Source organism: Oncorhynchus mykiss, chromosome 12 (genome assembly GCF_057628025.1).
Source record: "Oncorhynchus mykiss isolate SJ-2025 chromosome 12, ASM5762802v1, whole genome shotgun sequence".
NCBI lineage: Eukaryota > Metazoa > Chordata > Actinopteri > Salmoniformes > Salmonidae > Oncorhynchus > Oncorhynchus mykiss.
In genome coordinates, this window is record NC_143033.1 from 10,954,112 (window position 1) to 10,980,138 (window position 26,027).

The following is a 26,027-nucleotide window of genomic DNA, read 5'->3' on the forward strand; positions in this document are numbered from 1 at the left end:
CATCACCGGGGGCAAACTACCTGCCCTCCAGAACACCTACAGCACTCAATGTCACAGGAAGGCCAAAAAGATCATCAAGGACAACAACCACCCGAGCCACTGCCTGTTCACCCTGCTACCATACAGAATGCGAGGTCAGTACAGGGGCATCAATGCAGGGATCGAGAGACTGAAATACAGCTTCTATCTCAAGCTTAAACAGCTGTCAGTAACACAGAAGCTGCTGCCTACATACAGACTCGAAAATCATTGGCCACTTTAATAAATAGATCACTAGTCACTTTAATGTTTACATATCTTTCAATACTCATCTCATATTTTATACCATCTATTGCATCTTGCCTATGACGCTCGGTCATCGCTCATCCATATATTTATATGTACATATTCTTATTCCATCCCTTAAGATTTGTGTGTGTTAGATAGTTGTTGTGGAATTGTTAGATTACTTGTTAGATATTACTGCACAAGAGTTTCGCTACCCTCGCATTAACATCTGCTAACCATGTGTATGTGACCAATAAAATTTAATTTGATTTTGCTCTGGTCAAAAGTAGTGCACTATATGGGGAATAGTGTGCCCTTTGGGACATGCCCATAGTATACAGTGGCTATGGGTGATTACATATCAGTGTAACTAACCACATGAATGCTTACCATATCTCCAGAACCACAATTACATTTGCCCTCTAAGATTAGGTCAGTTCTCCAACTGTCCTCTGAGGCAGCTCATGTGAATCAAACACCTTATGCTGAGAGTTTACCCCCATCTAACTGGGAGGCAGTGGTGGAAAACGTACCCAACTGTCCTCTGAGGCAGTTCATGTGAATCAAACACCTTATGCTGAGAGTTTACCCCCATCTAACTGGGAGGCAGTGGTGGAAAACGTACCCAACTGTCCTCTGAGGCAGTTCATGTGAATCAAACACCTTATGCTGAGAGTTTACCCCCATCTAACTGGGAGGCAGTGGTAGAAAACATACCCAACTGTCCTCTGAGGCAGTTCATGTGAATCAAACACCTTATGCTGAGAGTTTACCCCCATCTAACTGGGAGGCAGTGGTAGAAAACATACCCAACTGTCCTCTGAGGCAGTTCATGTGAATCAAACACCTTATGCTGAGAGTTTACCCCCATCTAACTGGGAGGCAGTGGTAGAAAACATACCCAACTGTCCTCTGAGGCAGTTCATGTGAATCAAACACCTTATGCTGAGAGTTTACCCCCATCTAACTGGGAGGCAGTGGTGGAAAACGTACCCAACTGTCCTCTGAGGCAGTTCATGTGAATCAAACACCTTATGCTGAGAGTTTACCCCCATCTAACTGGGAGGCAGTGGTAGAAAACGTACCCAACTGTCCTCTGAGGCAGTTCATGTGAATCAAACACCTTATGCTGAGAGTTTACCCCCATCTAACTGGGAGGCAGTGGTGGAAAACGTACCCAACTGTCCTCTGAGGCAGTTCATGTGAATCAAACACCTTATGCTGAGAGTTTACCCCCATCTAACTGGGAGGCAGTGGTAGAAAACGTACCCAACTGTCCTCTGAGGCAGTTCATGTGAATCAAACACCTTATGCTGAGAGTTTACCCCCATCTAACTGGGAGGCAGTGGTGGAAAACGTACCCAACTGTCCTCTGAGGCAGTTCATGTGAATCAAACACCTTATGCTGAGAGTTTACCCCCATCTAACTGGGAGGCAGTGGTGGAAAACGTACCCAACTGTCCTCTGAGGCAGTTCATGTGAATCAAACACCTTATGCTGAGAGTTTACCCCCATCTAACTGGGAGGCAGTGGTGGAAAACGTACCCAACTGTCCTCTGAGGCAGTTCATGTGAATCAAACACCTTATGCTGAGAGTTTACCCCCATCTAACTGGGAGGCAGTGGTGGAAAACGTACCCAACTGTCCTCTGAGGCAGTTCATGTGAATCAAACACCTTATGCTGAGAGTTTACCCCCATCTAACTGGGAGGCAGTGGTAGAAAACGTACCCAACTGTCCTCTGAGGCAGTTCATGTGAATCAAACACCTTATGCTGAGAGTTTACCCCCATCTAACTGGGAGGCAGTGGTAGAAAACGTACCCAACTGTCCTCTGAGGCAGTTCATGTGAATCAAACACCTTATGCTGAGAGTTTACCCCCATCTAACTGGGAGGCAGTGGTGGAAAACGTACCCAACTGTCCTCTGAGGCAGTTCATGTGAATCAAACACCTTATGCTGAGAGTTTACCCCCATCTAACTGGGAGGCAGTGGTAGAAAACGTACCCAACTGTCCTCTGAGGCAGTTCATGTGAATCAAACACCTTATGCTGAGAGTTTACCCCCATCTAACTGGGAGGCAGTGGTGGAAAACGTACCCAACTGTCCTCTGAGGCAGTTCATGTGAATCAAACACCTTATGCTGAGAGTTTACCCCCATCTAACTGGGAGGCAGTAGTGGAAAACGTACCCAACTGTCCTCTGAGGCAGTTCATGTGAATCAAACACCTTATGCTGAGAGTTTACCCCCATCTAACTGGGAGGCAGTGGTGGAAAACGTACCCAACTGTCCTCTGAGGCAGTTCATGTGAATCAAACACCTTATGCTGAGAGTTTACCCCCATCTAACTGGGAGGCAGTGGTGGAAAACGTACCCAACTGTCCTCTGAGGCAGTTCATGTGAATCAAACACCTTATGCTGAGAGTTTACCCCCATCTAACTGGGAGGCAGTAGTGGAAAACGTACCCAACTGTCCTCTGAGGCAGTTCATGTGAATCAAACACCTTATGCTGAGAGTTTACCCCCATCTAACTGGGAGGCAGTGGTGGAAAACGTACCCAACTGTCCTCTGAGGCAGTTCATGTGAATCAAACACCTTATGCTGAGAGTTTACCCCCATCTAACTGGGAGGCAGTGGTAGAAAACGTACCCAACTGTCCTCTGAGGCAGTTCATGTGAATCAAACACCTTATGCTGAGAGTTTACCCCCATGTAACTGGGAGGCAGTGGTGGAAAACGTACCCAACTGTCCTCTGAGGCAGTTCATGTGAATCAAACACCTTATGCTGAGAGTTTACCCCCATCTAACTGGGAGGCAGTGGTGGAAAACGTACCCAACTGTCCTCTGAGGCAGTTCATGTGAATCAAACACCTTATGCTGAGAGTTTACCCCCATGTAACTGGGAGGCAGTGGTGGAAAACGTACCCAACTGTCCTCTGAGGCAGTTCATGTGAATCAAACACCTTATGCTGAGAGTTTACCCCCATCTAACTGGGAGGCAGTGGTGGAAAACGTACCCAACTGTCCTCTGAGGCAGTTCATGTGAATCAAACACCTTATGCTGAGAGTTTACCCCCATCTAACTGGGAGGCAGTGGTAGAAAACGTACCCAACTGTCCTCTGAGGCAGTTCATGTGAATCAAACACCTTATGCTGAGAGTTTACCCCCATGTAACTGGGAGGCAGTGGTGGAAAACGTACCCAACTGTCCTCTGAGGCAGTTCATGTGAATCAAACACCTTATGCTGAGAGTTTACCCCCATCTAACTGGGAGGCAGTGGTGGAAAACGTACCCAACTGTCCTCTGAGGCAGTTCATGTGAATCAAACACCTTATGCTGAGAGTTTACCCCCATGTAACTGGGAGGCAGTGGTGGAAAACGTACCCAACTGTCCTCTGAGGCAGTTCATGTGAATCAAACACCTTATGCTGAGAGTTTACCCCCATCTAACTGGGAGGCAGTGGTGGAAAACGTACCCAACTGTCCTCTGAGGCAGTTCATGTGAATCAAACACCTTATGCTGAGAGTTTACCCCCATGTAACTGGGAGGCAGTGGTGGAAAACGTACCCAACTGTCCTCTGAGGCAGTTCATGTGAATCAAACACCTTATGCTGAGAGTTTACCCCCATCTAACTGGGAGGCAGTGGTGGAAAACGTACCCAACTGTCCTCTGAGGCAGTTCATGTGAATCAAACACCTTATGCTGAGAGTTTACCCCCATGTAACTGGGAGGCAGTGGTGGAAAACGTACCCAACTGTCCTCTGAGGCAGTTCATGTGAATCAAACACCTTATGCTGAGAGTTTACCCCCATCTAACTGGGAGGCAGTGGTGGAAAACGTACCCAACTGTCCTCTGAGGCAGTTCATGTGAATCAAACACCTTATGCTGAGAGTTTACCCCCATCTAACTGGGAGGCAGTGGTGGAAAACGTACCCAACTGTCCTCTGAGGCAGTTCATGTGAATCAAACACCTTATGCTGAGAGTTTACCCCCATCTAACTGGGAGGCAGTGGTGGAAAACGTACCCAACTGTCCTCTGAGGCAGTTCATGTGAATCAAACACCTTATGCTGAGAGTTTACCCCCATCTAACTGGGAGGCAGTGGTGGAAAACGTACCCAACTGTCCTCTGAGGCAGTTCATGTGAATCAAACACCTTATGCTGAGAGTTTACCCCCATGTAACTGGGAGGCAGTGGTGGAAAACGTACCCAACTGTCCTCTGAGGCAGTTCATGTGAATCAAACACCTTATGCTGAGAGTTTACCCCCATGTAACTGGGAGGCAGTGGTGGAAAACGTACCCAACTGTCCTCTGAGGCAGTTCATGTGAATCAAACACCTTATGCTGAGAGTTTACCCCCATCTAACTGGGAGGCAGTGGTGGAAAACGTACCCAACTGTCCTCTGAGGCAGTTCATGTGAATCAAACACCTTATGCTGAGAGTTTACCCCCATCTAACTGGGAGGCAGTGGTGGAAAACGTACCCAACTGTCCTCTGAGGCAGTTCATGTGAATCAAACACCTTATGCTGAGAGTTTACCCCCATCTAACTGGGAGGCAGTGGTGGAAAACGTACCCAACTGTCCTCTGAGGCAGTTCATGTGAATCAAACACCTTATGCTGAGAGTTTACCCCCATCTAACTGGGAGGCAGTGGTGGAAAACGTACCCAACTGTCCTCTGAGGCAGTTCATGTGAATCAAACACCTTATGCTGAGAGTTTACCCCCATCTAACTGGGAGGCAGTGGTGGAAAACGTACCCAACTGTCCTCTGAGGCAGTTCATGTGAATCAAACACCTTATGCTGAGAGTTTACCCCCATCTAACTGGGAGGCAGTGGTGGAAAACGTACCCAACTGTCATACTTGAGTAAAAGTAAAGATACCTTTAAATAGAAAAATGACTCAAGTGAAAGTCACCCAGTAAAAGTCTAAAAGTATTTGGTTTGAAATATATTTAAAGTAGTAAAGTATGTCATTTCAAATTCCTTAATAAACAAACCAGATGGCACCATTTTCTTGTTTTTTGTTTTAATTTGCGGAAAGCTACAGGCACACTCCAACATTCACAAGCGAAGCATGTCGGTTTAGTGACCCTGCCAGATCAGAGGCAGTATGGATGACCAGGGATGTTCGCTTGATAAGTGTGTGAATTTTGACTATTTTCCTGTCCTGCTAAGCATTCAAAATGAAATGAGTTCCCTTTGGTGTCAGGGAAAATGAATGGCGTAAAAAGTACACTGTTTTCTTAAAGAATGCAGTGAAGTAAAAGTGTCAAATATGAATAGTAAAGTACAGATACCTCAAACTACTTAAGTAGTATTTTAAAGTAATTTTTCTTAAGTACTTTACATCACTGCTGTGAGGTATTTTCCGCTACTAATTGGTGAATTAATACTGTATCCTAATTGGACTATCGCCATTCATCGTACAGATAGTCTGGAGCAGACGGAGTCCCTGCACAATGCTTTATTGCCTTGACTGGCTGGCTGGTAGCTGTTCTGGTGTTCTGACTGGGTGGCTGGTAGCTGTTCTGGTGTTCTGACTGGGTGGCTGGTAGCTGTTCTGGTGTTCTGACTGGCTGGCTGGTAGCTGTTCTGTGGTGTTCTGACTGGCTGGCTGGTAGCTGTTCTGTGGTGTTCTGACTGTCTGGCTGGTAGCTGTTCTGTGGTGTTCTGACTGTCTGGCTGGTAGCTGTTCTCGTGTTCTGACTGGCTGGCTGGTAGCTGTTCTGTGGTGGTCTGGTGTTCTGGCTGGTAGCTGTTCTGTGGTGTTCTGGCGGTCTGGCTGGTAGCTGTTTTGTGGTGGTCTGGTGTTCTGACTGGCTAGCTGGTAGCTGTTCTGGCTGTTCTGGTGTTCTGGCTGTCTGGCTGGTAGCTGTTCTGACTGGCTGGCTGGTAGCTGTTCTGGTGTTCTGACTGGCTGGCTGGTAGCTGTTCTGGTGTTCTGGCTGGCTGGCTGGTAGCTGTTCTGGTGTTCTGGCTGGTAGCTGTTCTGGCTGGCTGGCTGGTAGCTGTTCTGGCTGGTAGCTGTTCTGGTGTTCTGACTGGCTGGCTGGTAGCTGTTCTGTGGTGTTCTTACTGGCTGGCTGGTAGCTATTCTGTGGTGTTCTGACTGGCTGTTCTGTGGTGTTCTTACTGTCTGGTTGGTAGCTGTTCTGTGGTGTTCTTACTGTCTGGTTGGTAGCTGTTCTGTGGTGTTCTTACTGTCTGGCTGGTAGCTGTTCTGTGGTGTTCTTACTGGCTGGCTGGTAGCTGTTCTGTGGTGTTCTGACTACTGTAACTAAGCCTGAACTATAGTGTAGCTAGCCTGGCAAGGGAGTGGAGCTAAGGCTTCTCTGGCTTGGGTGTGGCAGGCATCTCTTTGTTGGAACAGCTGGGCTGTGTGGAGGGGGGATTGGGGGTGGACTTAGTAACCAACCACGTGGCTAGTGCTCCATAAACACCACATGGAGGAGAGCAGAGCAGTAGAACACATTTCACAGCAGCACTGAGGGTGACAACAAAGCACAGAGAGTGAGAGAGAAAGACGGACATACACACACACTCCTTTGTTCTTTCTCTCTGTCACTTGCTCATTGGTCATCACAAAGGCATCTTGCCCCACCCTCCTTCGTTCTCCTGCGTTCTCATACGTTCACCTTCTCTCTCTCTTTGTGCGGTGGGTGTATCTCTCTCCTGGACCTCCTCTCAGCCCATGCTGCTTGGACTGCAGTACTGATGCTGATAGTCATAGTTATTCTGCTCTGCTGCCTCGGTCCCATTAGAGGAGATCGCTAGCCATATGCTGCACATCGTGTTCTGTGGGGTTTGTGCAGTGTGCACACACACACACACACACACACACACACACACAGTCATTTGCATCAGTGAGGTAGTTAGACTTGGAGCATGCTGCATGCGATGAAGGGTTACTGTTCCTGTTAGAAGGCATTAACAACCAGTATGTAGCCAAACTCCTTACTGCTCTGCTGTAGAACAGGAACACTGCTCCAGTAACTGTCAGACAGGAGTCTAGCGTAGTATAGTGCAGTCAGGGGGCTAACCTCTACCTACATGTACATATTACCTCGACGAGCCTGTACCCCCACACATTGACTTGGTGCCCGCTGTATATAAAACCCTGTTATTGTTATTTCATTTTTTTATCTTTTGTTTATTTAGTAAATATTTTCTTAACTGCATTGTTGTTTAAGGGCTTGTAAGTAAAGCATTTCAGGCTAAGGTCGACTCCTGTTGTTTTCGGCGCATGTGACAAATCAAATTTGATTTGAAAATATAGTTCTGTCTGGAGTGTCAGCCAGGAGTCTAGGTGGGTTAGCTGCAGATGCCTCCCTCCCAGTCCCATCTCTGATCAGATGCCTCCCTCCCAGTCCCATCTCTGATCAGATGCCTCCCTCCCTCCCAGTCCCATCTCTGACCAGATGCCTCCCTCCCAGTCCCATCTCTGATCAGATGCCTCCCTCCCAGTCCCATCTCTGATCAGATGCCTCCATCCCAGTCCCATCTCTGACCAGATGCCTCCATCCCAGTCCCATCTCTGATCAGATGCCTCCATCCCAGTCCCATCTCTGATCAGATGCCTCCATCCCAGTCCCATCTCTGATCAGATGCCTCCCTCCCAGTCCCCCAGTCCCATCTCTGACCAGATGCCTCCATCCCAGTCCCATCTCTGATCAGATGCCTCCCTCCCAGTCCCCCAGTCCCATCTCTGACCAGATGCCTCCCTCCCAGTCCCATCTCTGACCAGATGCCTCCCTCCCAGTCCCATCTCTGACCAGATGCCTCCCTCCCAGTCCCATCTCTGACCAGATGCCTCCCTCCCAGTCCCATCTCTGACCAGATGCCTCCCTCCCAGTCCCATCTCTGATCAGATGCCTCCATCCCAGTCCCATCTCTGATCAGATGCCTCCATCCCAGTCCCATCTCTGATCAGATGCCTCCCTCCCAGTCCCCCAGTCCCATCTCTGACCAGATGCCTCCCTCCCAGTCCCATCTCTGATCAGATGCCTCCCTCCCAGTCCCATCTCTGATCAGATGCCTCCATCCCAGTCCCATCTCTGATCAGATGCCTCCCTCCCAGTCCCCCAGTCCCATCTCTGACCAGATGCCTCCCTCCCAGTCCCATCTCTGATCAGATGCCTCCCTCCCTCCCAGTCCCATCTCTGACCAGATGCCTCCCTCCCTCCCAGTCCCATCTCTGATCAGGATCAGATGCCTCCCTCCCTCCCAGTCCCATCTCTGATCAGATGCCTCCCAGTCCCATCTCTGACCAGATGCCTGCCTCCCAGTCCCATCTCTGACCAGATGCCTGCCTCCCAGTCCCATCTCTGACCAGATGCCTCCCTCCCAGTCCCATCTCTGACCAGATGCCTGCCTCCCAGTCCCATCTCTGACCAGATGCCTCCCTCCCAGTCCCATCTCTGACCAGATGCCTCCCTCCCAGTCCCATCTCTGATCAGATGCCTCCATCCCAGTCCCATCTCTGATCAGATGCCTCCCTCCCAGTCCCCCAGTCCCATCTCTGACCAGATGCCTCCCTCCCAGTCCCATCTCTGATCAGATGCCTCCCTCCCTCCCAGTCCCATCTCTGACCAGATGCCTCCCTCCCTCCCAGTCCCATCTCTGATCAGGATCAGATGCCTCCCTCCCTCCCAGTCCCATCTCTGATCAGATGCCTCCCTCCCTCCCAGTCCCATCTCTGACCAGATGCCTGCCTCCCAGTCCCATCTCTGACCAGATGCCTCCCTCCCAGTCCCATCTCTGACCAGATGCCTCCCTCCCAGTCCCATCTCTGACCAGATGCCTCCCTCCCAGTCCCATCTCTGATCAGATGCCTCCATCCCAGTCCCATCTCTGATCAGATGCCTCCCTCCCAGTCCCCCAGTCCCATCTCTGACCAGATGCCTCCCTCCCAGTCCCATCTCTGATCAGATGCCTGCCTCCCAGTCCCATCTCTGACCAGATGCCTCCCTCCCAGTCCCACAATCCCATTTCTGATCAGATGCCTGCCTCCCTCCCAGTCCCATCTCTGATCAGATGCCTCCCTCCCAGTCCTATCTCTGATCAGATGCCTCCCTCCCAGTCCCCCAGTCCCATCTCTGACCAGATGCCTCCCTCCCAGTCCCATCTCTGATCAGATGCCTGCCTCCCAGTCCCATCTCTGACCAGATGCCTCCCTCCCAGTCCCACAATCCCATTTCTGATCAGATGCCTGCCTCCCTCCCAGTCCCATCTCTGATCAGATGCCTCCCTCCCAGTCCCATCTCTGATCAGATGCCTCCCTCCCAGTCCCATCTCTGATCAGATGCCTCCCTCCCAGTCCCATCTCTGATCAGATGCCTCCCTCCCAGTCCCCCAGTCCCATCTCTGACCAGATGCCTCCCTCCCAGTCCCATCTCTGACCAGATGCCTCCCTCCCAGTCCCATCTCTGACCAGATGCCTCCCTCCCCAGTACCATCTCTGATCAGCCGCCTGCCTCCCTCCCAGTCCCATCTCTGACCAGCCGCCTGCCTCCCTCCCAGTCCCATCTCTGATCAGCCGCCTGCCTCCCTCCCAGTCCCATCTCTGATCAGCCGCCTGCCTCCCTCCCAGTCTCATCTCTGATCAGCCGCCTGCCTCCCTCCCAGTCCCTTCTCTGATCAGCCGCCTGCCTCCCTCTCAGTCCCATCTCTGATCAGCCGCCTGCCTCCCTCCCAGTCCCATCTCTGATCAGCCGCCTGCCTCCCTCCCAGTCCCATCTCTGATCAGCCTCAGGGAGCTGTAAAGGGCAGTGACCTGTTTGTTGGAAGTTTGTCCTCAGGCAGACCGACATGTCAAGGGCAGCGGTTAACGAACATGAACAACACTTTCTGTTTCACTGTATTGACTATTATTGTATTTCTATCATGTTATGTGGGCATTTTTTGTGTTTTAAATTGATCGCCTATAAGAAAACTCTTGTGCTGTGACTGTATACAGCTAAATGTGATGAGTTGATATCATTAGCAGGCTGATAGTGCTGTAATGTGAGTTGATATCATTAGCAGGCTGGTTGTGCTGTAATGTGAGTTGATATCATTAGCAGGCTGATAGTGCTGTGATGTGAGTTGATATCATTAGCAGGCTGATAGTGCTGTGATGTGAGTTGATATCATTAGCAGGCTGATAGTGCTGTAATGTGAGTTGATATCATTAGCAGGCTGATAGTGCTGTAATGTGAGTTGATATCATTAGCAGGCTGATAGTGCTGTAATGTGAGTTGATATCATTAGCAGGCTGATAGTGCTGTAATGTGAGTTGATATCATTAGCAGGCTGGTTGTGCTGTAATGTGAGTTGATATCATTGGCAGGCTGATAGTGCTGTAATGTGAGTTGATATCATTAGCAGGCTGATAGTGCTGTAATGTGAGTTGATATCATTAGCAGGCTGATAGTGCTGTGGTGAAGCTGTGATGTGAGTTGATATCATTAGCAGGCTGATAGTGCTGTAATGTGAGTTGATATCATTAGCAGGCTGATAGTGCTGTGATGTGAGTTGATATCATTAGCAGGCTGATAGTGCTGTGATGTGAGTTGATATCATTAGCAGGCTGATAGTGCTGTAATGTGAGTTGATATCATTAGCAGGCTGATAGTGCTGTGATGTGAGTTGATATCATTAGCAGGCTGATAGTGCTGTGGTGAAGCTGTGATGTGAGTTGATATCATTAGCAGGCTGATAGTGCTGTAATGTGAGTTGATATCATTAGCAGGCTGGTTGTGCTGTAATGTGAGTTGATATCATTAGCAGGCTGATAGTGCTGTAATGTGAGTTGATATCATTAGCAGGCTGATAGTGCTGTGATGTGAGTTGATATCATTAGCAGGCTGATAGTGCTGTAATGTGAGTTGATATCATTAGCAGGCTGATAGTGCTGTAATGTGAGTTGATATCATTAGCAGGCTGATAGTGCTGTAATGTGAGTTGATATCATTAGCAGGCTGATAGTGCTGTGATGTGAGTTGATATCATTAGCAGGCTGATAGTGCTGTGATGTGAGTTGATATCATTAGCAGGCTGATAGTGCTGTAATGTGAGTTGATATCATTAGCAGGCTGATAGTGCTGCAATGTGAGTTGATATCATTAGCAGGCTGATAGTGCTGTGGTGAAGCTGTGATGTGAGTTGATATCATTAGCAGGCTGATAGTGCTGTGATGTGAGTTGATATCATTAGCAGGCTGATAGTGCTGTGATGTGAGTTGATATCATTAGCAGGCTGATAGTGCTGTGATGTGAGTTGATATCATTAGCAGGCTGATAGTGCTGTAATGTGAGTTGATATCATTAGCAGGCTGATAGTGCTGTGATGAAGCTGTGATGTGAGTTGATATCATTAGCAGGCTGATAGTGCTGTAATGTGAGTTGATATCATTAGCAGGCTGGTTGTGCTGTAATGTGAGTTGATATCATTAGCAGGCTGATAGTGCCGTAATGTGAGTTGATATCATTAGCAAGCTGGTTGTGCTGTAATGTGAGTTGATATCATTGGCAGGCTGATAGTGCTGTAATGTGAGTTGATATCATTAGCAGGCTGGTTGTGCTGTGGTGAAGCTGTGATGTGAGTTGATATCATTAGCAGGCTGATAGTGCTGTAATGTGAGTTGATATCATTAGCAGGCTGGTTGTGCTGTAATGTGAGTTGATATCATTAGCAGGCTGATAGTGCTGTAATGTGAGTTGATATCATTAGCAAGCTGGTTGTGCTGTAATGTGAGTTGATATCATTGGCAGGCTGATAGTGCTGTAATGTGAGTTGATATCATTAGCAGGCTGGTTGTGCTGTAATGTGAGTTGATATCATTGGCAGGCTGATAGTGCTGTAATGTGAGTTGATATCATTAGCAGGCTGGTTGTGCTGTGGTGAAGCTGTGATGTGAGTTGATATCATTAGCAGGCTGATAGTGCTGTAATGTGAGTTGATATCATTAGCAGGCTGGTTGTGCTGTAATGTGAGTTGATATCATTAGCAGGCTGATAGTGCTGTAATGTGAGTTGATATCATTAGCAAGCTGGTTGTGCTGTAATGTGAGTTGATATCATTGGCAGGCTGATAGTGCTGTAATGTGAGTTGATATCATTAGCAGGCTGGTTGTGCTGTAATGTGAGTTGATATCATTAGCAGGCTGATAGTGCTGTAATGTGAGTTGATATCATTAGCAGGCTGATAGTGCTGTGATGTGAGTTGATATCATTAGCAGGCTGATAGTGCTGTGGTGAAGCTGTGATGTGAGTTGATATCATTAGCAGGCTGATAGTGCTGTGATGTGAGTTGATATCATTAGCAGGCTGATAGTGCTGTAATGTGAGTTGATATCATTAGCAGGCTGATAGTGCTGTAATGTGAGTTGATATCATTAGCAGGCTGATAGTGCTGTGGTGAAGCTGTGATGTGAGTTGATATCATTAGCAGGCTGGTTGTGCTGTAATGTGAGTTGATATCATTAGCAGGCTGATAGTGCTGTAATGTGAGTTGATATCATTAGCAGGCTGGTTGTGCTGTAATGTGAGTTGATATCATTAGCAGGCTGATAGTGCTGTAATGTGAGTTGATTTCATTAGCAGGCTGATAGTGATGTGAGTTGATATCATTAGCAGGCTGATAGTGATGTGAGTTGATATCATTAGCAGGCTGATAGTGCTGTGATGTGAGTTGATATCATTAGCAGGCTGATAGTGCTGTAATGTGAGTTGATATCATTAGCAGGCTGATAGTGCTGTAATGTGAGTTGATATCATTAGCAGGCTGATAGTGCTGTAATGTGAGTTGATATCATTAGCAGGCTGATTAGTTGCTCTTAAGAGATGAATTTACCTGCATCTTGTTTGTGCATATTGGCCTATTAGCTTTATACTTCACCACCTGATGAGGAAGTGTGAACTCAAAACACATTAGCTAGATTGCTAACCTTAAATATGTTGTTGCTAGATAGCCATGTAAGTGAGCTAACAGTAGGTACATGTATTAATGTCCAACAGAAACTGGCCATTGGTAGGCCTATATATCAACTGTATTCACTGCAAATGGCGTGCTCCGCTCTGTCCCGCTAGCGCATCATCACAATACATTCTGTTTGTAAAATGGTGCTATTTCCTAAATATGAAGTGTTAAGAAATGATAGTTTATGCTGACAGAAAGCAGACTCTACCCTCTTTAACAACAGTGACAGTAGTTGTTTTCAAAGTTTTTCCCACAATTACAACGGTCATATGCTTGCGTTTATCAAAGTGGGGGGAGAGTGAGAGACCTCTCCCTTTTCCCTCTGTGAGCAATGTGGGGGGAGAGTGAGAGACCTCTCCCTTTTCCCTCTGTGAGCAAAGTGGGGGGAGAGTGAGAGACCTCTCCCTTTTCCCTCTGTGAGCAATGTGGGGGGAGAGTGAGAGACCTCTCCCTTTTCCCTCCTGTGAGCAAAGTGGGGGGAGAGTGAGAGACCTCTCCCTTTTCCCTCTGTGAGCAATGTGGGGGGAGAGTGAGAGACCTCTCCCTTTTCCCTCCTGTGAGCAAAGTGGGGGGAGAGTGAGAGACCTCTCCCTTTTCCCTCTGTGAGCAATGTGGGGGGAGAGTGAGAGACCTCTCCCTTTTCCCTCTGTGAGCAAAGTGGGGGGAGAGTGAGAGACCTCTCCCTTTTCCCTCTGTGAGCAATGTGGGGGGAGAGTGAGAGACCTCTCCCTTTTCCCTCCTGTGAGCAAAGTGGGGGGAGAGTGAGAGACCTCTCCCTTTTCCCTCTGTGAGCAATGTGGGGGGAGAGTGAGAGACCTCTCCCTTTTCCCTCTGTGAGCAATGTGGGGGGAGAGTGAGAGACCTCTCCCTTTTCCCTCTGTGAGCAATGTGGGGGGAGAGTGAGAGACCTCTCCCTCTTCCCTCTGTGAGCAATGTGGGGGGAGAGTGAGAGACCTCTCCCTCTTCCCTCTGTGAGCAATGTGGGGGGGAGAGTGAGAGACCTCTCCCTCTTCCCTCTGTGAGCAAAGTGGGGGCAGAGTGAGAGTGGGCAGTGAAACGGGGACGGGGCAGATACAGGACAATGACATGTTAGTACATGCTGCTAATGGCTAAATAGTTAATTAGCCAGACTAGGCTATACACTTACTCTAATTGAAAGTATATTGTATCAAGTGTGCCCTCTTAATATTGGCACCCTGGGTAAATATGAGGAGAAATGTCTGAACAAATTCTTTGCTGTTTATCCTCTTGGTCGTCATTCAAAAATATTCATAAAATCAAACATTTAATTGACACACAGGTCAAGTTCCCATAGTCATCCATCACTGTGGGAAAGAACCGAGATTACAGTAATAATGTGCCACAAAACGATGTTGAGCTGCACAAATTAGACAATGGCTATAAGAAAATAGCTCAACGGTTGAAAATGCCCATTTCCACTATCATGGCAATAATTAAGAAGTTTAAAACAACTGGAGATGTTAACAATGGACCTGGAAGAGGACGTGGGGCTATTATTGACCCCACACACGGTGAGGAGGATGGTTTGAGTGGCCAAAAAATCTCCAAGGATCACAGATGGAGAATTGCAGACAGTAGTTGGGTCTTGGGGTCAGAAAGTCTCAAACTACGATCAGACGCCACCTACATGACCACAAGTTGTTTAGGAGGGTTGCCATAAAAAAGCCTTTGCGGTCTTCAAACAACAAACTCAAGTGTCTACAGTTTTCCAAACGGTACTGGAACTTTCAATTGGACCGGATTCTATGGTCAGATGAGACCAAAATATATAGATTTTTGGAAATAAACACCAGAGGTGGGTTTGGTGTAGCCAGATAGATAGATACAGTGCCTTGCGAAAGTATTCGGCCCCCTTGAACTTTGCGACCTTTTGCCACATTTCAAGCTTCAAACATAAAGATATAAAACTGTATTTTTTTGTGAAGAATCAACAACAAGTGGGACACAATCATGAAGTGGAACGACATTTATTGGATATTTCAAACTTTTTTAACAAATCAAAAACTGAAAAATTGGGCGTGCAAAATTATTCAGCCCCCTTAAGTTAATACTTTGTAGCGCCACCTTTTGCTGTGATTACAGCTGTAAGTCGCTTAGGGTATGTCTCTATCAGTTTTGCACATCGAGAGACTGACATTTTTTCCCATTCCTCCTTGCAAAACAGCTCGAGCTCAGTGAGGTTGGATGGAGAGCATTTGTGAACAGCAGTTTTCAGTTCTTTCCACAGATTCTCGATTGGATTCAGGTCTGGACTTTGACTTGGCCATTCTAACACCTGGATATGTTTATTTTTGAACCATTCCATTGTAGATTTTGCTTTATGTTTTGGATCATTGTCTTGTTGGAAGACAAATCTCCGTCCCAGTCTCAGGTCTTTTGCAGACTCCATCAGGTTTTCTTCCAGAATGGTCCTGTATTTGGCTCCATCCATCTTCCCATAAATTTTAACCATCTTCCCTGTCCCTGCTGAAGAAAAGCAGGCCCAAACCATGATGCTGCCACCACCATGTTTGACAGTGGAGATGGTGTGTTCAGGGTGATGAGCTGTGTTGCTTTTACGCCAAACATAACGTTTTGCATTGTTGCCAAAAAGTTCAATTTTGGTTTCATCTGACCAGAGCACCTTCTTCCACATGTTTGGTGTGTCTCCCAGGTGGCTTGTGGCAAACTTTAAACAACACTTTTTATGGATATCTTTAAGAAATGGCTTTCTTCTTGCCACTCTTCCATAAAGGCCAGATTTGTTGTCCTATGGACAGAGTCTCCCACCTCAGCTGTAGATCTCTGCAGTTCATCCAGAGTGATCATGGGCCTCTTGGCTGCATCTCTGATCAGTCTTCTCCTTGTATGAGCTGAAAGTTTAGAGGGACGGCCAGGTCTTGGTAGATTTGCAGTGGTCTGATACTCCTTCCATTTCAATATTATCGCTTGCACAGTGCTCCTTGGGATGTTTAAAGCTTGGGAAATCTTTTTGTATCCAAATCCGGCTTTAAACTTCTTCACAACAGTATCTCGGACCTGCCTGGTGTGTTCCTTGTTCTTCATGATGCTCTCTGCGCCTTTAACGGACCTCTGAGACTATCACAGTGCAGGTGCATTTATACGGAGACTTGATTACACACAGGTGGATTGTATTTATCATCATTAGTCATTTAGGTCAACATTGGATCATTCAGAGATCCTCACTGAACTTCTGGAGAGAGTTTGCTGCACTGAAAGTAAAGGGGCTGAATAATTTTGCACGCCCAATTTTTCAGTTTTTGATTTTTAAAAAAAGTTTGAAATATCCAATAAATGTCGTTCCACTTCATTATTGTGTCCCACTTGTTGTTGATTCTTCACAAAAAAATAGTTTTATATCTTTATGTTTGAAGCCTGAAATGTGGCAAAAGGTCGCAAAGTTCAAGGGGGCCGAATACTTTCGCAAGGCACTGTATGTAGAAAAGTACCTCATCCCCACTGTGAAGTATGGTGGTGGGTCGTTGATGTTGTGGGGCTCTTTTTCTTCCAAAGGCCCTGGACAACTAGTTAGGATACATGGTATCATGGACTCCATCACGTACCAGCAGATATTAAATACCTGACTGCCTCTACTTGGAAGCTTAAACCTGGCCGTGGTTGGATCTTCCAGCAGGACAATGAACCAAAGCACACAAAATCAACACAAAAGCTGTTCACTGACCACAGAACAAAGGTTTTGCCATAGCCGTCCCAGTCCTCTGACCTAAACCTCATAGAAAACCTGTGGGATGAGCTGAAGAGGAGAATCTACAAGCGTGGACCTGGGAATCTGAAGGATCTGGAGAGATTCTGTATGGAGGAATGGCCTCAGATCCCTTGTCATGTGTTCTCCAACCCCATTACGCATTATAGGAGAAGACTCAGGGCTGTTATCTTCAGAAAAGGGAGGTTGCAGGAAGTATTGAATGAAGAGGTGAATATTTTGAATGAAAGAGGATAAAAAATAGACATTATTTTCACAGCCCATTTTGCTCATATTTACGGGTGCCAATATTAATGGGCGGCTGGGTAGCCTAGTGGTTAGAGCGTTGGACTAGTAACCGGAAGGTTGCAAGTTCAAACCCCCGAGCTGACAAGGTACAAATCTGTCGTTCTGCCCCACTGTTCCTAGGCCTTCATTGAAAATAAGAATTTTGCGACACAACCCTGTACCCACACCGGTCCTCTGTGGATTAGAAGTCATGCAACACAACCCTGTACCCACACCGGTCCTCTGTGGATAAGAAGTCATGCAACACAACCCTGCACGTACACCGGTCCTCTGTGGATAAGAAACCATACAACACAACCCTGTACCCACACCGGTCCTCTGTGGATAAGAAACCATGCAACACAACCCTGTACCCACACCGGTCCTCTGTGGATAAGAAACCATGCAACACAACCCTGTACCCACACGGGTCCTCTGTGGATAAGAAGTCATGCAACACAACCCTGTACCCACACGGGTCCTCTGTGGATAAGAAACCATACAACACAACCCTGTACCCACACCGGTCCTCTGTGGATAAGAAGTCATGCAACACAACCCTGCACGTACACCGGTCTTCTGTGGATAAGAAGTCATGCAACACAACCCTGCACGTACACCGGTCCTCTGTGGATAAGAAGTCATGCAACACAACCCTGCACCCACACCGGTCCTCTGTGGATAAGAAACCATACGACACAACCCTGTACCCACACCGGTCCTCTGTGGATAAGAACCCATGCAACACAACCCTGTACCCACACCGGTCCTCTGTGGATAAGAAGTCATGCAACACAACCCTGCACCCACACCGGTCCTCTGTGGATAAGAAACCATACAACACAACCCTTTACCCACACCGGTCCTCTGTGGATAAGAAACCATACAACACAACCCTGTACCCACACCGGTCCTCTGTGGATAAGAAACCATACAACACAACCCTGTACCCACACCGGTCCTCTGTGGATAAGAAACCATACAACACAACCCTGTACCCACACCGGTCCTCTGTGGATAAGAAACCATACAACACAACCCTGTACCCACACCGGTCCTCTGTGGATAAGAAACCATACAACACAACCCTGCACGTACACCGGTCCTCTGTGGATAAGAAGTCATGCAACACAACCCTGCACGTACACCGGTCCTCTGTGGATAAGAAACCATACAACACAACCCTGTACCCACACCGGTCCTCTGTGGATAAGAAGTCATGTTTTAGCCTTGTGCTTGATGTAGCTTACCTTGTGTTAGCCTTATAGTTAGCTTTGTGTTACAGGCTTCCTCTCTCAACTCAACTGGCAAATGAGACGAGCCATCAGTGGAGTTAGCATTAGCCTCATCCGCTAGGCTAATCAGGCCATGGTATGCCTGGTTCATATTGACAGTGTGATTTAAAACCCCTAGGCCCAGCAGCTATAGTGTGGGGATAAGAGCATTATTACCTCAAGGCACAGGAACAAGAGGCATTTATCAGACTGTGGTGTAGTGATATTACTGTGTGCTATTCCTCCCCTGTTCATTGGTTGTGTGTATGTAGGCTACTCTATGCCCCTATTTGATGTGAGACATGTATTAGCGGTCTTGATTTAGAAGTTTTGTGCATTGATTAGCTAAACTTAAACCAAAACAAAAGCCTCAGGCAGGCCTGAACATGGGCCTACCACTACACCACTATGCAGGCTGCTCTGCTCCCATAATACATCCTCATGGCCTGGGGTGGCCTGGCATGACCTGGCCAGTGCTCAGGCAGGGTAGTGATGTAAATAAGCTTAGCAGCAGGTCTCAGTCATGTGACCACCAACACAGGCACTTAACTGTCAGATCACAGACTGGGAGAAAGGGGTGATAGATGCTGGGTAAGACAAGCTGTCCTGTTTCATAACTGACTCTGTCTGGGCTGGGGACAGGGTTAGGTAGGTGAGACAGACTAGAATTAGACTGCTGTTCTACTACCTGCTGGGCATGGGTGGAGGAGTGAATGCGGATTGGCTTTGAGGAGGGGGCATAGACTTTGGCTACTGACTTCGTCTTTCCCCAAGAAAAAGTTGTGCCGATCAGTTGAAGAAACCCTTTGTCAAGGTCCAAATCTAACAAAACATCACAAAATGTCCTCAATATATGCACAAACTGTTCCAAACTGTTTCGGCTGTGAAATATGCAGACTCCTTTAGACTGAGTGCTACGGCCAACTGTCTGGAATGTAAACACAGTGTGTCTCCCCTGCCTGCAGAGTATTGTAAACACAACTGTCTGGAATGTAAACACAACTGTCTGGATGTAAACACAGTGTGTCTCCTCTGCCTGCAGAGTATTGTAAACACAACTGTCTGGAATGTAAACACAACTGTCTGGATGTAAACACAGTGTGTCTCCCCTGCCTGCAGAGTATTGTAAAAACAACTGTCTGGATGTAAACACAACTGTCTGGATGTAAACACAGTGTGTCTCCCCTGCCTGCAGAGTATTGTAAACACAACTGTCTGGAATGTAAACACAGTGTGTCTCCCCTGCCTGCAGAGTATTGTAAACACAACTGTCTGGGATGTAAACACAGTGTGTCTCCCCTGCCTGCAGAGTATTGTAAACACAACTGTCTGGATGTAAACACAACTGTCTGTGATGTAAACACAACTGTCTGGGATGTAAACACAGTGTCTCTCCCCTGCCTGCAGAGTATTGTAAACACAACTGTCTGGATGTAAACACAACTGTCTGGGATGTAAACACAGTGTGTCTCCCCTGCCTGCAGAGTATTGTAAACACAACTGTCTGGAATGTAAACACAACTGTCTGGGATGTAAACACAGTGTGTCTCCCCTGCCTGCAGAGTATTGTAAACACAACTGTCTGGGATGTAAACACAGTGTGTCTCCCCTGCCTGCAGAGTATTGTAAACACAACTGTCTGGAATGTAAACACAGTGTCTCTCCTCTGCCTGCAGAGTATTGTAAACACAACTGTCTGGATGTAAACACAACTGTCTGGGATGTAAACACAGTGTGTCTCCCCTGCCTGCAGAGTATTGTAAACACAACTGTCTGGGATGTAAACACAGTGTGTCTCCCCTGCCTGCAGAGTATTGTAAACACAACTGTCTGAGATGTAAACACAGTGTCTCTCCCCTGCCTGCAGAGTATTGTAAACACAACTGTCTGGGATGTAAACACAACTGTCTGTGATGTAAACACAACTGTCTGGGATGTAAACACAGTGTCTCTTCCCTGCCTGCAGAGTATTGTAAACACAACTGTCTGGATGTAAGCACAGTGTCTCTCCCCTGCCTGCAGAGTATTGTAAACACAACTGTCTGGATGTAAACACAGTGTCTCTCCCCTGCCTGCAGAGTATTGTAAACACAACTGTCTGGATGTAAACACAGTGTCTCTCCCCTGCCTGCAGAGTATTGTAAACACAACTGTCTGGAATGTAAACACAACTGTCTGGGATGTAAACACAGTGTGTCTCCCCTGCCTGCAGAGTATTGTAAACACAACTGTCTGGAATGTAAACACAACTGTCTGGATGTAAACACAGTGTCTCTCCCCTGCCTGCAGAGTATTGTAAACACAACTGTCTGGATGTAAACACAGTGTCTCTCCCCTGCCTGCAGAGTATTGTAAACACAACTGTCTGGGATGTAAACACAACTGTCTGGAATGTAAACACAACTGTCTGGATGTAAACACAGTGTCTCTCCCCTGCCTGCAGAGTATTGTAAACACAACTGTCTGGGATGTAAACACAACTGTCTGGGATGTAAACACAGTGTCTCCCCTGCCTGCAGAGTATTGTAAACACAACTGTCTGGGATGTAAACACAGTGTGTCTCCCCTGCCTGCAGAGTATTGTAAACACAGTGTGTCTCCCCTGCCTGCAGAGTATTGTAAACACAACTGTCAACATGGTGAAGTGAGGTGGACAGGTCTTTGCCTGGTTTTGTTTTGTTTACAAATACGCCATTTCTCTCTGCAGGTCCCTCCCTCCTCCTTCCCTCCGTCCCCCGGCAGGTGGCAGGCAGCAGGTCGCCATGGAGAACTCGTCTGTGGCGTCAGCATCCTCAGAGGCTGGCAGCACGCGGTCGCAGGAGATTGAGGAGCTGGAGCGCTTCATCGACAGCTACGTGCTGGAGTACCAGGTGCAAGGCCTGCTGGGAGATAAGAACGAGGCAGACCTGGACGGAGACAACAAGCCCCAGTCCCACATCTCAGAGGTTCGCTAAAGCTGAAAGGGATCAGATCCAACATGGCTACAGTAATGATAAGGGTCATGGCTGATGAACCAGAGCCAACATGGCTACAGTAATGATAAGGGTCATGGCTGATGAACCAGAGCCAACATGGCTACAGTAATGATAAGGGTCATGGCTGATGAACCAGAGCCAACATGGCTACAGTAATGATAAGGGTCATGGCTGAAGATTAAGATCCAACATGGCTACAGTAATGATAAGGGTCATGGCTGAAGATTAAGATCCAACATGGCTACAGTAATGATAAGGGTCATGGCTGAAGATTAAGATCCAACATGGCTACAGTAATGATAAGGGTCATGGCTGATGAACCAGAGCCAACATGGCTACAGTAATGATAAGGGTCATGGCTGATGAACTAGAGCCAACATGGCTACAGTAATGATAAGGGTCATGGCTGATGAACCAGAGCCAACATGGCTACAGTAATGATAAGGGTCATGGCTGATGAACTAGAGCCAACATGGCTACAGTAATGATAAGGGTCATGGCTGAAGATTAAGATCCAACATGGCTACAGTAATGATAAGGGTCATGGCTGAAGATTAAGATCCAACATGGCTACAGTAATGATAAGGGTCATGGCTGAAGATTAAGATCCAACATGGCTACAGTAATGATAAGGGTCATGGCTGATGAACCAGAGCCAACATGGCTACAGTAATGATAAGGGTCATGGCTGATGAACTAGAGCCAACATGGCTACAGTAATGATAAGGGTCATGGCTGATGAACTAGAGCCAACATGGCTACAGTAATGATAAGGGTCATGGCTGATGAACCAGAGCCAACATGGCTACAGTAATGATAAAGGTCATGGCTAAAGATTAAGATCCAACATGGCTACAGTAATGATAACAATCATGGCTAAAGATTAAGATCCAACATGGCTACAGTAATGATAAAGGTCATGACTAAAGATTAAGATCCAACATGGCTACAGTAATGATAACGATCATGGCTAAAGATTAAGATCCAACATGGCTACAGTAATGATAACGATCATGGCTAAAGATTAAGATCCAACATGGCTACAGTAATGATAACGATCATGGCTAAAGATTAAGATCCAACATGGCTACAGTAATGATAAAGGTCATGACTAAAGATTAAGATCCAACATGGCTACAGTAATGATAACGATCATGGCTAAAGATTAAGATCCAACATGGCTACAGTAATGATAACGATCATGGCTAAAGATTAAGATCCAACATGGCTACAGTAATGATAACGGTCATGGCTAAAGATTAATATCCAACATGGCTACAGTAATGATAAGGGTCATGGCTGATGAACCAGAGCCAACATGGCTACAGTAATGATAAAGGTCATGGCTGATGAACCAGAGCCAACATGGCTACAGTAATGATAACAATCATGGCTAAATATTAAGATCCAACATGGCTACAGTAATGATAAAGGTCATGACTAAAGATTAAGATCCAACATGGCTACAGTAATGATTAAGGTCATGACTAAAGATTAAGATCCAACATGGCTACAGTAATGATAACAATCATGGCTAAATATTAAGATCCAACATGGCTACAGTAATGATAAAGGTCATGACTAAAGATTAAGATCCAACATTGCTACAGTAATGATAAAGGTCATGACTAAAGATTAAGATCCAACATGGCTACAGTAATGATAACGATCATGGCTAAAGATTAAGATCCAACATGGCTACAGTAATGATAACGGTCATGGCTAAAGATTAAGATCCAACATGGCTACAGTAATGATAAAGGTCATGGCTAAAGATTAAGATCCAACATGGCTACAGTAATGATAACAATCATGGCTAAAGATTAAGATCCAACATGGCTACAGTAATGATAACGGTCATGGCTAAAGATTAAGATCCAACATGGCTACAGTAATGATAACGGTCATGGCTAAAGATTAAGATCCAACATGGCTACAGTAATGATAACGGTCATGGCTAAAGATTAAGATCCAACATGGCTACAGTAATGATAACGGTCATGGCTAAAGATTAAGAGCCAACATGGCTACAGTAATGATAAAGATTAAGATCCAACATGGCTACAGTAATGATAACGGTCATGGCTAAAGATTAAGATCCAACATGGCTACAGTAATGATAACGGTCATGGCTAAAGATTAAGATCCAACATGGCTACAGTAATGATAAAGATTAAGATCCAACATGGCTACAGTAATGATAAAGATTAAGTTCCAACATGGCTACAGTAATGATAAGGGTCATGGCTGATGAACTAGAGCCAACATGGCTACAGTAATGATAAGGGCCATGGCTGATGAACCAGAGCCAACATGGCTACAGTAATGATAAGGGTCATGGCTGATGAACCAGAGCCAACATGGCTACAGTAATGATAAGGGTCATGGCTGATGAACCAGAGCCAACATGGCTACAGTAATGATAAGGGTCATGGCTAAAGATTAAGATCCAACATGGCTACAGTAATGATAAGGGTCATGGCTAAAGATTAAGATCCAACATGGCTACAGTGATGATAACGATCATGGCTAAAGATTAAGATCCAACATGGCTACAGTAATGATAATGATCATGGCTAAAGATTAAGAGCCAACATGGCTACAGTAATGATAAAGATTAAGATCCAACATGGCTACAGTAATGATAATGATTAAGATCCAACATGGCTACAGTAATGATAATGATCATGGCTAAAGATTAAGAGCCAACATGGCTACAGTAATGATAAGGGCCATGGCTGATGAACTAGAGCCAACATGGCTACAGTAATGATAAGGGTCATGGCTGATGAACCAGAGCCAACATGGCTACAGTAATGATAAAGGTCATGGCTAAAGATTAAGATCCAACATGGCTACAGTAATGATAATGATCATGGCTAAAGATTAAGAGCCAACATGGCTACAGTAATGATAAAGATTAAGATCCAACATGGTTACAGTAATGATAAAGATTAAGATCCAACATGGCTACAGTAATGATCATGGCTAAAGATTAAGTTCCAACATGGCTACAGTTATGATAAAGGTCATGGCTGATGAACCAGAGCCAACATGGCTACAGTAATGATAAGGGTCATGGCTGATGAACCAGAGCCAACATGGCTACAGTAATGATAAGGGTCATGGCTGATGAACCAGAGCCAACATGGCTACAGTAATGATAAGGGTCATGGCTGATGAACTAGAGCCAACATGGCTACAGTAATGATAAGGGCCATGGCTGATGAACCAGAGCCAACATGGCTACAGTAATGATAAGGGTCATGGCTGATGAACCAGAGCCAACATGGCTACAGTAATGATAAGGGTCATGGCTGATGAACCAGAGCCATCATGGCTACAGTAATGATAAGGGTCATGGCTGATGAACCAGAGCCAACATGGCTACAGTAATGATAAGGGCCATGGCTGATGAACTAGAGCCAACATGGCTACAGTAATGATAAGGGTCATGTGCAAAGCATTAAAAGTACTGGACATAATCAAGGTCATGCTGTTATGATAATGCAGCTGTTAATATTTCTGCTGAACTTCCTATTGCACCGAAACCCAAACCTGGCTGCTCCCATACATAAATACACAGTAAACTGGGGTAGTTTACCCCATGGGATATATTCCAAGTTGAGCAGCATTCACAAAATAGCCAAGCTAAAATTAGTGGACCACACGAACCCAGCTGGTAAGCGGAGGGAGGAGGAGAGATTTGTAAATGTCATTCATTTCACCAGGACAGAATCGTGTAAAAATAGTCATTCTCTCTTCCTGCCCTTTGTAACTTCCTTTCCCTCCTCTCTCACTCTCACCTAGTGGACAGAGGACTGCAATGACAGGAAAGATGGGAGTTGGTCATCCTCACGGGGGAGGGGCTCCACCAAACCGGTGAGTTCCTGGTAGTCTGGACTGTGTTTGGCATACAGGCTGGCTGAGGATGAGGTTGGGTCCCTGAGTAGTACACACAGTGGTGCTGAGGCCCAATGTCCAATACCCCACCCAAACCCTATCCCTCCCGCCCAATCCAACTCTGTCATTGACCAGGGTGGAAACGAGCTCTCAGTGACAGCCAAGGTTACTAACAGATGGCTCCAATTAAAAAATACATACAGCACAGATATTGCTTCTGTTTCATTGGGTATCCACTTGTCTGCTTATTTAGCAAATGCCCATAGGACACAACCATCAAAAGCAAGCGTCATACTAAAAGTGAGCAGATGCATTTTGAATGTAACTTATGTCATTTACCATCATCAGAAATGACATATCTCAGTCCGAGGCTCTGCCGAAGTGTAGGATGGCTGAAGACAAGTGTTCATCATCTGCAAATTGTAGGCCTAACTAGGGGTGGGGACGTTTAAATGTTAATATTAGGTTATTTTAATGTTAAGAAAAAACCCTAACTGAAAAACAATGATTTTAGTATTTTCTTTCTCCACAAAATTTGAATCACAGTGCAGTTATCACAAAACATAATTGTCCGTGTTATAACCCAACCAGATGATGGGCTCTAAAGGGGAAGTTTAATATGATGTAAAT

The 26,027-nt window shown here is 46.3% G+C and overlaps 1 protein-coding gene across 8 annotated transcripts in view; it reads left to right on the top strand.

Annotated features, from left to right (window-relative positions):
* ctif (cap binding complex dependent translation initiation factor) overlaps window positions 1–26,027 on the top strand; it is a 168,186-nt gene that overhangs the window by 14,858 nt on the left and 127,301 nt on the right. For 7 of the 8 annotated variants that reach the window (XR_016484794.1, XR_016484793.1, XR_016484792.1 and 4 more), the window contains 2 exons: window positions 21,227–21,464; window positions 25,305–25,376. Coding sequence is in view for 4 of the 8 variants with exons in the window: in XM_090191457.1 (XP_090047583.1) it covers window positions 21,282–21,464; window positions 25,305–25,376 (255 nt within the window). In the remaining 4 variants the exon portion in view is untranslated. The remainder of the gene's footprint in view (window positions 1–21,226; window positions 21,465–25,304; window positions 25,377–26,027) is intronic. The other variant, XM_090191460.1, reaches the window with a different exon arrangement.